The 15,889-nt window shown below is 38.5% G+C and overlaps 1 protein-coding gene across 1 annotated transcript in view; it reads left to right on the top strand.

Moving 5' to 3' along the window:
• Window positions 1-15,889, top strand: part of lgr4 (leucine-rich repeat containing G protein-coupled receptor 4) — a 66,394-nt gene that overhangs the window by 12,010 nt on the left and 38,495 nt on the right. Inside the window, exon 2 of the mRNA XM_036543958.1 lies at window positions 9,141-9,212. Coding sequence (XP_036399851.1) covers window positions 9,141-9,212 — 72 coding nt within the window. The remainder of the gene's footprint in view (window positions 1-9,140; window positions 9,213-15,889) is intronic.

Genomic DNA, 15,889 nt, shown 5'->3' on the forward strand with positions numbered 1-15,889 from the left:
TCCCGATCTTTGTTAGGTTTTCATTCCCGCTGTGCTACTGTCCAGTCAAATCCACTTCTCCCGACCGTGGCAAAATATGAAACAGAAATCCATCCCATGCGACAGACGAGGTTAGGGCAAAAAGAAGAGCCTTTGGTAGAGGAACGGGAGAGGGGAGAAGGAAGAGGAAGCACACGTGTTCGTACTCTGCTCAAGTGTCTGGGATGTGTCCAGGCAGAAACGCCTGGGCCTCAGATTGGCACATCTTCTTCCCAGATTGTAGTATCCACTCCTATCTTGTATTACGTGGCACTTTCATTGGCAGATCGTCAGCCTCACGTCAACCAGCACCCTGCCAACACGGGTGTGACTGCACACCCCACCTACACCTGAATATGGCCCCAATTACATTGTACCTGTCTGTTTAGAGTTCATGTCAAATGTGGCCAGAACACAATAGGTGGAAATGGGCTTTTAAAAATAAAACACTGAAGAGGTGCAGGATGTCATAAAACTAGCAAGGGAAGTTTTTAGCTACAAGTCTTTTAGGATTACAAAAAAAGAAAACAGCTTTTGTACCAGCCGGCCTTCTCTCAGTGAGTGCTGACCCTCTTAAATGCCTCCATTAATTTGATGCTGTGTAGTTGCATATCAAAAGATATTCAAGGAGATGCCACTTCATCACCATGTTCATCAGCCTCAGTTAAATTTATTCTTGTGTGTTACAGTACATAATGGTAACTGACTTGAAATTACAACATGAAGGCAATGCAGAATACAAAAACTATGTTATTCCATGCTTCAAATAACAAACACAATCATAGGAGCTACTCACACCTTGTCAGTGATCCAATTTTTTTTTGACTTGCTGTGGATTGCTAGGGAAGACTTGTTGTTGAAAGTTATCCTTGAGTCTCAATTTTTTGGTTTGTTTTTCAAGTAGATTTTATTAGAGGTATACTGTGTAATAGCCACAATAAATTACTTATCATCTTAAATCAAACTTCCAGTGCTTTTCAGGTTGACTTTGAAATTTTGAATCTGCAATGGCATGAAGAGGTATGAAAATTCCATTTTTGGAATTTGTTTTTTTTTTTTTAATTTAGACTGCAAATTTGGAAATAAATCTGTCAGTGTGTTAATGGCACCACCATGTTTAAAATAATACAGTACTATTTCTGTACTGAGAGATGTTGACTTGCGGAGAAATGTTCTGTTTTTAGCAGCAGCCACAATCTCTGGCTGAATGATGTTCCTCTCTCCCTTCATTACATTTTTGAGTGACATCCCACGTTCCATTAGTTATTGATTTCTTCTTTTTCCTGTGTTCTGCCATGCATATCCAAAGGGTAACTATGTTGTGAGTCATCTGCTATAGATCTCAAATAGTTGCTGTCATTTTAAAGTATTGACTGAAGTGCTCTACGCTGTACTTTGTGATAAATAAGGTGATTTTCAAAAGCAGAGAGGTCAATTGGCAATTAAGTTAGTGTAGTGAGACTTTCAAAGACAGCCACACTGTGAGTGTGTACATATGCTGATGCAAGCATGACTGCTCTCACAGCCACAGGTGGAAACCTGCTACCACATGCAAAATGTATGTTTTTCAGTGTTTATCAGTTAAATGTGGCCTACTTAATTTAAACAATTAAAAAATTGTTAGTTTGTCACATCTCAAGAAATTGTGCATTTTGTCAAGCACAAGCTAATGCTTCATGACATTTACTCACAAAATGGAGGGGGAGGGGTTATAGGTCGAGCATATCCAGTGTATTCATGTGAATTTAAACAGCTTTGGCAGCTAAAAAAAAATGGAGTGTAACTGCTTTGGACAGGTTAGACAATTTTCTGTGGACAAGGAAGGCATAAGGATTAGGAAATAACAATTGTCCATTTTTATATTTTATACGTGTTTCTTCTGAATTTCTCCATTGAAAAGAGAAAAAGAGAAGACAAAAGAAGAAAAAAAGAGCTGAGCAATGGCGGCTTAATGAAAGCTCAGGGGGTGCATTGCCCACGTCTTAATTAAAGTCTTTTCATAGCCTAAACAAGCAAAAATAAAGAAAGAAAAAGGAGGGGGAGCCGCAGTGCCATTGTTATTCCACTCCACTGGTTCAGCTAGTTGACCATCCGTTGGCGTATCCTATCCTTTTGAAACTGAATGACACTTTTGTTCGTGGTTAACAGAGGTGAAAGAACCCAGTTATTGGCTCTCCTTCTCCACCAGGGCAGCTGCTACTTTAGGTGGGAGAATGTGAACTCTTTCTCGTTCACACTGCTTTCTCTTTCGTACTGCAAATGTTTTTACTCTGCAGTTTAATTAAAATCATTTTAGATGCACAGAAATGAAGGCCAGTTCCCAACTGTATAAAAGTTACATTTCACAGAAATGCAGGTCTACATTTGGGGAGGGGGGTGTTGGGGGGTTCATAGGTTTATCTCTAGAGTCTAAGATGTACTTGATTCTGTCACTTTTTTACTACTTTCTTTCCTTTTCTCATTCCTGAGGATTGAATGCTCGGCCTCCCCTGTCATATGCCTGTGTTGAAGGGTCCATGTAAACAAAGAGCCCTTGTCCTGATCCTGCTCGTCAAAGAGGAGCTGTGTTATTTCCCTTAGCTATCAATTATACACATAATTTTCAAATGTTAAGTGTTCTATTACATTATATTACTGCATTGTTTCCCATGAAATCTGTGGAAAAACGATGCTTTCTTGCAGGGGAGTCAGGGCGTAGGGAAATTCTTCCTGATACAGTTCTCAAACAACCCTGATTTCAGGTGCAGCAAAGGTGGCAAATGTAGAAATGATGAGCATTACCCGAGGGGCAAACCGTGTGCTTCTCCTCAGAAAATGTCTTTGATCTTTGAGGAATCAAAGCCCCTAACACAGAATAATTGAAATATTCATTCACTAGAATATTCATGAGGTTTGATTCGGAGCTGTCCATGCCCTATGAATCAATATTCAGTTATTTCTTAGTACTAGATGGAGGAGAAAAATCTGTACACAGGCAGTCTCAGCTCATTTATGACATGTATAAAAACAATACCATGAATTGTTCTCTGATAGAAAGTTCAGATTTGCAATGCATGTTTTAACCAAACTCTGAACACATTTTCACAGTCCTTTGGGTTACAGTCTTGTAGGCAAATTCTCAACCATGTTTATTTTGTAGCAAATAAGCCCATTAAAATGACAAATAAAAAGAAGCCCACATCAGCCAACAAGTGATGTTTCAAAAACACAGGAAGTCTGTAAATTTGGAAGTGAAACACAAAATAATTCAGTGGTCAGACAGTGGGAACACCAAAATCACACAAAAGTTGAGAATGCCTCAGTTGAGAGCAGACTGTTATCTTTATTTTATTTAGCATATTTTAGTTCACTACATGTAAGAGTCATACACCGATACTTGGTAAATGATACCATGGTACAGTATATTCACACATGTAACTCATGCTTAAAACCTACACAATGCTTGTATCCCTATTAGGGATGGTAAGATTCACCGATTCGCATCGGTGCACCGGCATAAAAGTTCACGATGCAATTGCCCCGATTAAAAAAGTGTGCACCGGATACAATTTGGGATGAACTCGGGATGCATCGTTTCTAACATCTTTGCATCGGTAAAATCTGGTGTATTTATATGTAATTATTAGTAGAGGCCCTATGCCTTTATTATTTAAAAATGTGACCAATAATTTTATATTTAGATTGATTCCTCCTCTCTAAACTGTGTCTCAAGCGCACTCTCTCATCTTCACTGCTGTCAGCAGCCAATTCTCGTCAAGTATCTCTGGAGTTGGAGGTGTGTCCGGGTGAGTCACAGATTATCATGGAGGAGGAAGGACTACACGTTCCACCAAATTGCTACAAATCAAATGTTTGCTGACACTTCAGATTTTTCAAGAGAGACAGACAATTTGACAAGATGCATGCAATTTGCAAAATATGTGGTGCCGCTATAAAGTACACAGGCAGCACTGTCTGCTTAAGAAGAACCAAAGAAATAAAATCAAACTATCTGTACCATATTGAATTGCATGTCATATTCTTTTGCATCGTATCATATCACCTTGAATCGCATTGTGTTGAATCAAATTGTGTCGAATTGCACTGCATCACACTAGGGGTGATTCATATCGTATCACATTAGTAGTTGTGTCATATGTATCTTTAATGTATCGGATCGTTAGGAATGTGTAGAGATGTGTATCGCATCGGCCCCAGTGATGGAGATGCACATCCCTAATCCCTATGGCCTCTTCATGGTGTTATAAAGTTGTCAAGAATACGGTTGTATTTTATGTTGTCGTGTAACTGACTAAATCAACAAAATTGCTGCAAAAATGTGTCTAATTCACTGAGTGAATTAATATGTAGCAACATTTCTAGTTTTACAGTAACAGATTCAGTATGAACCAGATTATTTACTAGAATCCCTGGCCAACCTACCCACCACTATCTCTGGCGGAGCAAAGCCAGATTGTGCTGACACTGCAGGATCCTGCAAAGGACACAGTCAGGTTTGGACTTTGGTCATACACTTGGACAGTGTTCACCTTGCACTCAAAGCGAACACCCTCCCTACTGAGCCACTCAAGATCCAATATTGGCACTATTCGTAACAAATCATCTACCACAGTGGCTAGTTCAGGACCTACGTCAGGGCAATCCACAGGGCTGCACAGTCAAATGACACTCAACCTAGCTGGCTACATGTCTTCTAAGTGGTTGGCTAGCCCACAGCTTTTTCTATTTTGAATCTAAGAAATTACCTAGCTGTAGCTAAGATAGTTAGCCACTTTGATAGCTTCCCTCAAACAAGTTGGATAATGGGATTTTAAAGGTATGATGCATTTGGAATACACACTACTTAAAAGAACAAAAAAATGAAAACTAATATAACAATCAGCTGCGTATTATGGTAAAACACTGGGACAGAATAATTTCTGCAGTGTGAAAGCACATAATTCATGAAAAAAAGCCATGAGAATTTGAATATAGTTTATCTCTTTATTTTTGTGTTACTTACCAAAGTATCTTTTAAGTAAAATATTTCTGGCAGTAAGTTTATCTATATTCCTGGACGTCAGTAAGCATGACAAAGAACTTCTTTTTCTAGATTGACATTTCAATTCACACAGCACCATAAATTCACATGGTGACGTTCAAATAATTAATATGCAGGTTTTTGTTTTTCTTTTGTAAACAACCATATAAAACACTGAAACCATAATATGTGTTTTGTTGCATGTTTGAAGGAGGATAATTCTCATTTGATGTGAAGAAAAATGTTTTTTCAAACATGCATTCAAATCCTTTATTGCTTGGTAGGATTGCTTATTCATTATATTGTTCATTTTATTGCTCAAATCAATTTCATATAGTTCATGATAAATTAATATACAAACTGCATGCAGTTGGATGGAAGTCTCTATCACTAATATCAGCATGCTTTAAATAGTAGTATTGAAACTAGAATCATAAGTACCCAGTAAACAAGTCATCCTCAGAGGCAGGAGTGATATTATTAATAGGCCTACTGTATTTTGTATGTATTTCATGGTATTTATGTATGTAATTCTTCATTTCTTTCCTTTCTGTGTGGGTATAATTTAACAATTAAATTGTTAAACTATATTTAGGTAAATAAATAACCAATGTTTGCCTGTGACTGGAATCTGATTATCTCAAGAATTCAACAATTCAGCAATCAATAGCTTTTTTATTTTAAAAATGTATATGTAGTACTGCATGATAAATACTGTGTAAAAATGGTTTAAAAAATAGTTAATTGCAAAATAATTTTTAAAAATGGTGAATTAGTGATAATGCCTGAACAGTTCCATTGCAATTTCAGTTTAAGTAGCAATATATGCCAATGTCATGGGAAGACGGGTTTTCCGAATGACAACCAGAACGGAAGGCTCAAGTTGCAATTTTGTGCAAACTTTTGTATCCCACAGGAAACACATCTGGGAGCATTTTTGAAATCAAATAGATTGAGGAAAAATAGCAATTGAACATTGGCTCCAACTTGGTAATATGTTCAGAACTCTCCTTTCTCTTGTTGACAGAGGAACGAACAGGCTGTACCTATTTCGTTGTGAAGTTGTTGATTTTCAAAAACAATTCTTTAATTTTCTTCAATCATTTAGCATGGAAGTTTTTCCCAGGTTTAACTGTGCATTTATGTTGTTTCAGGTAGCAGTTTTTTGATATTTGTAATGCAAGCTGATTTTCTGTACTCTTATTATTATTAATATAATACAGATCTTTTTCAATGCATAAAAATGGCATCGTAGACGAGAGAATGTTTGCAAAACCCAAACAAACATTTCTGCCATGGACAGTTTTAGGTACACATAAAAATATTTGGTGTCCTGTATACCTTCAAAAGTCATTCCGAAGCTTCACAAGTAGTGTCTGGTGCTCCTCGAAAGCTGTTGGCTGTCCTGCCTATACATGAAATATATTCTTGCTACTCAGACATTTACTGTGGGGAGCATCAAGCAATTGAGTGGGAAATCATATTTAAAGTGAAGTTGAAGTCTTCTTGTGTCTGTGTTACTTCATATATCAATAAATTTATTGGATATTGAATATGCAGCTCCTGTTGCTGACTGAAATTTTAGGGTGCAGAGCTCTGAATGTTTTTCATTATGTTGTGATCAAAACACTCTCGATAATTGACAAAATCAATCCACCAAAATCCTGTTTGTTATCATTATTAACTTAACTGTTCCGTGATGTTACAACTTCAGTGGTATCAGTACAGTATGGTGGATAGTGGCTCTGTAAGAACATAAATGGGAGACCTTAACCTGACAGTATCATCACTGATTCAGTAATCCCCCACTAAACACCAGTCAGCAGACCTTCAGAAGGGCCTGATGAGAAAACCTGCACTTTGCACAGCAATTGCATTAACAGACCTTTTTCCCTGTCCCATGGCCTCACTGTCAAGGATTGCAGTAAACTGCCAATGTGGGGTGAAGGGGAATCCTGTTAGCAATACAAAATGTATCCGAAGGACCACCGACGGTGTCGTCCATGTAGAGGCCAGTAACGCCAGCAGGTAGAGGGGTTTGATGCCCCATTGAAACAGCCTGCACGGTAATTCAATAGCAAGATAACCACGGGATTGTAAATAAAGATAGCAGGAGGACGTGAGATGTGCCTGATGGCTAGATGTGGAGGTAATATGATCCGCCCAAGAACTGAAGCCCATATGTGTACTTGTTACAGTTGGGAGCACTTGGCAGCAAAAACCAAGATGGGCTATTTAAAATGGTTTCACTTCATTAACTAACACAGGATGTTTGTTCTGTTTTATCTCGTTCTCTTTCAACATCTGCTGTATATGGGTTCTTCTTTGAAGCCAGCGAATGGATTCTTAATCAGGATTTCTGTAGAAAAAAAAAATTTAGAAGTGCTGAAATATTATGGAAAAGATTAGCAAATTAATGTGCAATGTGATGAGAAAGCCATATGCTCATGCCTTTAACCATCATGGGCAATCATTATGGTTACTGAAAACAAACATATCTGTTCAGATTCAGTGTTGCTGTATCAGGTGCATTCATACAGTGGTAGAATCTGCATGCCATCCTCATGGATTAATCTTGGTTTTATTGGCATACTACCTCTGTGTTCTCTGGGAGAGTCATACATTCCAAACACAGTAATCTCAGGTTTCATTACTTTTCAGTATTTGTGACACACAATTCTGTCAGGCTTCATTATTGTCAAAATTGTATCATATTTATATTTCCCTACATTACATAGCTTACTTTTTTGTTTGTGAGAGTGCACAACTATATCTAGGCTCCCTGCTAGCTAGTTTCTACAACATTCGGTTCCCTCCTGTGTTTCTTGTCAAGTTTCCTTTTACTTCGGTATTTTGTTCATTGCCTTTACAATGGAAAAGTGTTGAAAATTGGTAAACTAAAGACCAGGATGAAAACAATTGACTTTTTTTTTGCTACACACTGCTGATATCACCAGTTTTCCTGTCTTTTTTATGAAGACACTGGAGTTACTGATGATCCTGAAATACTCCTCTGAATCATTTTGTTGCAAGCTTTCTTTTTTTTGTCTTGATGAAGGTCAGACCTTAATAGATGAATAATACATCACAGATTCCCTGGTATAGATATATTCCTGGCATATTATGACCTTCTTTGTCTTTTTGTCTTTACCTAGGACACCATCAACATGCTTAATATTGTAGAGAAGTTGCAAAGTGGCATTCAATAAGTTTCAAACTGAAGTGTGGAAAATGGTCAAATACAGAAATCTGTTAAAAAAAATTAAAATGGATTTTGCAGTTCTGTTGCTATTTAAGATATATTTAGGCCCCTGAATCATACTTAAGACTGTTGGCGTAGTCATACCATTCATGTAGTTTGTTTTCCTATTGTAGTCAAAACACTGACATTAGTACATTTGCTCATAAATTGAGTGTGTTTAAATTTCTTTTGGGCAGTTTGTGCAAATGCTGAGTTCAGAGTGATACTCTGATGCTCCAAAACAACGTCCTGTTGCTTAGCATGGGAGGACAGATCTAAACACTTACCTGGAAGTACAGCGCCCAAACCTCCCCCCTTGTAGACCTCCCGTTAGATTTTGCCCGCATTTATGTCTGCTGATTAGCCTCTACCTGGCTTAATGCAGCAGTCACATGTCAATAAAAAAAAAAGAAAACATGGGCCTTGCCTGCATATTTGTCGTGCAGGTACATGCCTGTCCCTTTCTTTACTGTGTGCTGAAAACCCAAAAGCTGTCATCCCTCTTGGCTGTGGGTGTCTCAGGGGCCTTTGTGTGGGGCTCAGCCTGCAGATCCGCATGCATGCTCATGTCACCAGCCACAGGGAACAGGGGTAGCAAGCAGCCCACCCCCAAATAGAAACAAAGGTAACTGAAGCAATTATACACATGTAAGCCTAATGTTAAATTTTGCATGTGAAATTGCAGAATCAATGCACTTTCCTTCTTTCAGTCCCCCATTCAGTTGTAGAATACAGATCCTCCAAGCAATCAGTTGTTCTGGCAAGAAGCAGAAGAGCTAGCTGTGAAGTGCCTGCTGTATCATGTAGGAATAAAGATAATGTATGTTTTCCGGGACTAATGAATATATCTGTATTTTTTAGGGATATCAGCATGAACAACATCACAGAGCTCCCAGAGAATGTCTTCAAAAACTTCCCATATTTGGAAGAATTGTAAGTATTCAGCTCTTTTCTTACAGTTTCCACAACAATGCATGTTGTTGGAGGCATACACCTAACTCTGCTGCAAAAGTACAGTTTGCAAATTTTGATAGAGGTTGTTGTTTGCATCGAACTTTGTCAAGGCTGTAGTGGCAAAATCAGTAGACTACCTACAACAGTGTTTAGTATCAAGGGCACCATTAGTATTACAGAAATTATAATCTATGCTAGTTAAATAACTGGCATGGCATTAACAATAATATGAAATAAATACTTTGATTTTCTACAGGTTTACTACTTATAGAATTATTTGAAGGGGTTAACATTAAAGGGTTTTGTGTGAATGCTTTCTTTTTATGCACTGATAAACTGTGACATAATTTCCTTAGCAACTGCATAACAACTACACTTGCAGATTTCAACTATCTTTGACTCTCTTCTATCATTTCCCCCATAAGGATGTGTTACTGTTACAATTACGAGAAAAGGGAATAACAAATTTTGTGCTGGGAAAAAATGTGATCAGGAACTTGCTAGAATATAATGTAAATACGCTAAATATATTTTCAAAGTGTTTATGGTTGATAAAGTGACTTTTGTAATTACTTTAGAGCTACAGTTCCAGCATTTTGGCTTTGGCTTTGCATGGTTATAAAGGAATTCGTAATGTGCTTGCCCAGACACATGCAGCAGATCATTTACATTTTGTTGCCTCTTTTGGGTTCTTGGGATTTGACAGTCCTGTTGATCAACAAAATCATCAAGTTAAAAATAGTTCCCTTGCTAAACTTTGTCATTTTTCACAAATAGAGCAAATACACATTATCAGTAGTATCCCAGTATTAGGAAGATGGGTGGAGACAGCCAGCATTAGTGGACTTATGGAAGCTGTTGTCAAGCAATTATTAAAGACATGACTAAGTAACTTCCAGCATACTAAAAACCTGCTGCCCTCAAAGCAAATTTTATTACTCTCACAAGCTTACTTTACTGCTCTAGGCACCTGTCCTGTTCTTTGTGGTTCTGTGTAGATCAGGGACAGGTGTTGTGTGTGTTGAAATAACTGTAATGGGGTAAGTGTAGCTGTGGTCATTATGGTAGAATATTACATTACAAAGCATTAGCTTTAAGTGTTCTTTATAATTGCTGGAAGCCAACAGCTCTGATCCTTTTTGTTTGTCATGACAGGAAGATCAGTGTATTTTCTGGATAGTGGTATATTGCAGCTTTATGTGGTGGCTGCTGGTGTGTGAATCTTTTTATTTCCTCATTTTGTTATTTCCAGTGTGCCTGGGGTGATCTGGATGTAAAGGGAAAATCTGTCTACCAGTACATACTCGTCTATCAGTTAATGCAGATTTAAGTGGGAAAATGACCACCTAGAAAATATGGCTTCATTGTTTCATACCTTGTGTATCTTTCATCCGGACCAATCTTTGTTCCGCTCTTTGCGCAAACACTACTTTATCTCTTTTGTCAAAGAGCAATTTGCTTTTCAGCATGCGTTGTGTGACAGGAATGCAGGGGAGCTGAGAGGAAGGGCGAGGAAAACACATTTCCTTGACAGACAGCGGCTAAAAACGTCGCTGTGGTTTACCACTCATATTCAAAGATACTAATTAACGCCCTGTGTGCTTCTCGTTGCTTGTGGTTGTTCAAATATTCATTAGTGAAGGGAATAACATTCAGTTTGACACAGGCTTCATATGTATTTTCCTGATGTGCAGATTCTTAAAGGTTCTTCATCAACAAAGGCCTACATTTCTCCAAGAATAAAATTCAGCCAAAGGCTTTTTACTGAAACAGTTATGGTTATTTTCCTTTTCTTGTGTCACCCAGCACGCATAATTATAGATGGATTACATCATGGCAAGCTTTAACTCCCATCTTGGTCCAGGTGTGCCCTCACAAAAAAATGTTCTTGGTTCACAAACACACAGTTCTTTAGAAGAAAAATGTAGCCTAGTACTGTGTATTTTGCCACATAATTTTATGCTTATTAATGCTTGGGGCTCTAAATTAAAACATATTGAGATAAGATGTGCTGAAGTATACATTTTAATGTTAAATATTGACACAGCCAGAAACCATTCTCCATCAGTGAAGTTTGTCATCATAAGACAGCCATGATTTAGAGGTGTTGTTTACACAAAAGAAAAGCAAGAACTACAGCCACCACTAAGACTACATAACCTACAGACGCTCTTATATAGGGAATCTTATAATGCATACAGTAGACTGTAGTATTTGCAGTGCAAAAAAATCAAAAATAAAGAATTACATTTGCTGGTATGGAATGACAAATGGGAATATGTGTATTTTAATAGTTCCAGTGAGGAACCATCAGTGCTGTGGAAATCCTCTTGACTGAAAATTCGTGTACTGCTTGACAATGGGAAAAATATAGGGGAAAAGAAGTGTTATTTAAAGTTGAGTCTTTTCTTCTCTAGACAATGAAAGGTAATACCAGACTGCACAGTTCTAATTTTGGCACATGGCTCCTTCCACCAATGGGGTGCTAAAGAAAAGAGAGATTAAGATTTAGAAATGGGAACACAAACTATGTCAGTGGAAGATGATATCACTGGATGCAGGAATCTGGGAAGAAATGACAGATTTAAGATAGAGAAGATGCAGGAGGCTAAAAAAAGTTTCAAGACCAAGGGTGAAGCTAATGCAAATAACAGGGAGGTAATGGAGGGAACCGAGCCATACAGTAGCATCAGAGAAGAAGAGTAGAAGAGAAACAAGCAGAGTTAAGCCAAGTACAATCCTATCTGAAACTGTGACCCTACCTCCACATTCAAGAATGCAAACAGTACCACACTCAACAGAAGTGTCCTGATTAGAATATTATACATTTTATGATTAGGCTTAGGAGTAGGATTGATTAATTAGATAACATACAGCACAATACAACACTGCTATGCATGTTGGAATCAAATAGTAGGTATGTTTCCCATGAAGTATAAAGTAGATCTGTTTTAAGTGGGGATAATTTTGAATGTTGTTATGAGACAAACTGTCACCTGTGAGGTCTTTCTTTAAAATAAAAAATATGTCCTTTAAAGAAAAATCCAGCATTCTATAGGTAAATATTTTCATTTAGATGTTACGTACACATGTACAAGGAGTTACTTGAGTAAATTATGTTAAAGGCCTTATTTTACATTGCTGGACAGTATTGATGTGCTTAACATATACCCTTATCTGGGGACACATAGCTCACATTTTAGACATTACTCATTTACTCGGCTGGATATTTACTGAAGCAGTTCAGGTTTAGGACTTTGCTCTAGGGTGTTGCCCCACCTGGGAATTGAATCTGCAGCCTTTATAGAATATACAATATGCACAGAACCCCCTTGAACACATCAGCGAAGACTCATTAACAGAGTGTTACAGTATGGAGTATAGAGCATGTTGGACATCTTTCATTGGTGTTTGTAGGGACAGGGAAATTAATGGGACAGGACGTATTGGCTTATAGCAGGACTAGCTTGCTCATCGCCCCGAGGAAATGACACAGTCTCTCTTACCTGTCTTTCTCTGTCCAGTTTTGCCAGAAGGCCAAGTATGGGTCTGAAATGTGTTTGTAAAATGTTGTTGGAGAAATTGTTGCCGAAAGCTTAATTTGTCTTGTTTTACTAGCTCGGCCATAAAATTGGCCGGCTGCAGTTTTTTAAGGTGGCCTTAAATCCCAATCAGTGGTTAGCATGGGCTCCTATAGTAAAGGTGAAAGTACACCCTTAGTGTTCTGGATAACAGCAGGCCAAATTCTTAAGAGCCTTAAAAGACACCTAGAGACTTTTCCGGAAGAAGTATCCATAGTTTACTTTACAGTTGTTCTTCAAAGTGTATATGTAATTAGATTTTGACATTCATTTTACATTTTCTGGAAAAATACAAATAAGGATTGATGAGCAATAATTAAAAAATATTTGTTTCTAAGTAACTTACAAATGACACCCACATCAAAAAGGCACAATGGATAATTGGTTTGAGTAAATGAGAACCATGCAGAGTGTTTGGCTTGATGTACTAAGCTTTCATCACGTAAGCACTGATTTATTAGTTCAGATGTTTTGCCTTGAGACTGTGCTTTGCAGGACAAGGGGAATCAGAATGGTAGAAAAATAACATCTTGAGTCCGTTTCTGAATCAGTGGAGCATTCAAAAACTACTTTATCCATCTCAGTTCTCCATTCCCAGAGCCTGCAGTGAACTCTGGTGTGTGTTGCGGAGGCCGAGAAAAGGTCGCACTGAATGGTACATTCATCAATTGATGCAAATTAGCACCTAATGAGGTGGAAATATGAAACTTGCCTGCAGTTTGACCTGCAACGCCTTCCTGAAGTGGAGCTGTAAAATGCTCCCATCATTTTTTTCTGTTTTGATTTTTCTCTCAGATGGCATTACTCAGGGAAATAACGAGAACTGGACTAATTCTTGCATTGCTCAGGACTATAACAGTAGCACTTTCTGCTTTACCTAGTTTATGAACCCTTGATCCTCTCATCCAGGGTCAAATGCACTAGCACTTATACAAAATTCAATACTGCACTGTAACTGACTGGAAGGTGAGTAAATGCCTTTTTGTGTTGAGGTGTTTGTTGCGGTTTGTCTTGTGTAGTTTATTTTAGTGTGATACATGAGTATGAGTCACACATATGCATTTTTTTATTGGATGGGTTTATTGATGGTTTGAGTGTAGCAGCTGGGTGCTGTCGTCAGATAAATGATGGTTTCCCTATGATTTTTTTTTCATAGACATGGCGGTTGTTGTCTGGGGTGATGGGAAAATGTGCCTCATTCCCAGCTGTGCAACGCGTACCAGTAACAATAGTGAGGGTGCCTTTGCAGCTCGCCAGAGTATTTTTGGTGCAAGTGAATGGAACATGTGCAAAGAGTATAGCAAAGACGAGTGTCCAAAAGCTGCGAAGTTGATGGACTCTGCATCCACAGTGGTGGCCCTTCACACCATGGCGGCCCTACATGCCTAAGTGGCACCGGGGGGGAAATGCTGATGAGAGCACAGTAGCCTGGGGGCATACGTGTGTCCCGACTCACTCCTGGCCGGCTGAATAAATGGGAGCTGCCTTGAGATGCACAAGAACATTCCCTTCCTCACAGTCACGCAAACCTGCATCCCTCTTGCTCCTGTCTCGTTAGCTGAAAACACAGCGTGGTCCGTGAGGAGGCACTGACAGATATACAGCAAAGAGTAGCTATCCAAGATTCTTTGTGGGGTGAGAGCTTGTAGGAGTGGTGTTTTCTCAAGCACAAGGTGAAGGGCTGTGTTTTTGGGGGGTGGGGGGGAGGATTTTCCAGAACAAGGCTGGGCACATTCCTCCCTGCTCAGCCTTGGGAGACGTGTCCTGACTTTGTAGGGAGGGGGGTAGGAGGGGGGCTTTGAAATGAGACTGAAACATGAGTTGATGTTTTGGCAATTTGCTTTTGTGCAGGTTTCAGGTCTCTCCCTCCCTCACAATCTGTCAACATTTCGTGTTACAGATTGAGTGGTGTGAGCATCTGATACTGAAATGTACCTCAGACGTCTTTCATCTAGTGTCTGTGGTGGATTCTTAACAATGAACAACACTGAATTTGCAAAAGTATTACCTAAATGCAGTGCAGCATTGCAGATATGGCTCCCATTCTTCTCAGACACAAGTTTTATTCTCAAAACATGAATAAAAATATTTATTTCTAGCAAAATGGGAGCCACATGCCATAGGGATTTTTTCATATATTTTCTAAAATTAATCCTCTTTATTTTACAAGTAAATTATGTCATTTATATGCACTTTACCTGTAAATATATTAAATGTAAATGTAAGTTGCAAATGTAAGTGTTTGTTTATTGGCTTGTTATTTTAATTTATCACCATGAGCGTGGTTGGGAGGAATCCTGGAGTGGTTTCACATTGGCTAAGAGAGTACTTTTTCAATTAAGGATCCACTTCAGTGGTTTGTTTTTATTGAAAAAAAAAAGCTACAGGAGTGTAAACAAGACAATCTGTATATTTGTCACCACTGAACTTTCGTTATTAAAGCAAAATGCATTCCTATTTCTGACAGCCTAAGAGCACTGAGAAAAGTGCTTTAGGCCTTTTGACATAGGACAGGCTTATTATTCATTAGCGTAAATATTCAGTGAATATGCACTCTACTGGGGTTGGGGGGAATGGGCGTAGGTGCACACAGTAATCCCTTGCTTGTCAGAGTTTGTTGGAACCAGAGGTATGATGGATTTGCAAAAAGTCTTATAACTGAACACAAGTGAAAATAAGTAGCTAATGCAAAGTTTATGCACCTTATCCATTAGCATGCTATGGCGTGCCCAGGCATTTCAAGGTGAGCGGGAACAGCAAAAATTCTGCTTGTTTAGTACAGTGTGAACCTATGGCTGAGGAGCTGGAAGAATTATATCTTAGCAAAATCACAACATTACTGCATACCATGTGTCACTAGGAAAGTTGCTCCATACTACAGATGGGGCATAAATATTCAGGGCTCAGAAGCATGTCCCTGAATTCACACTGCATTTAAGTGTGCTGTGTCTGCACTTCTTTGTGTGGATTTACATGGTGTTGGGGACGAAAGTCTACTTTATGTTCAATAAGTAACCCCTTGCTGAAAAGAAAGCAGAGAATTGGAGGGACATGGCAGGGACATTGACCATCCTA

The sequence above is a fragment of the Megalops cyprinoides genome, chromosome 13 (assembly GCF_013368585.1).
Source record: "Megalops cyprinoides isolate fMegCyp1 chromosome 13, fMegCyp1.pri, whole genome shotgun sequence".
In the NCBI taxonomy this organism is placed as follows: domain Eukaryota; kingdom Metazoa; phylum Chordata; class Actinopteri; order Elopiformes; family Megalopidae; genus Megalops; species Megalops cyprinoides.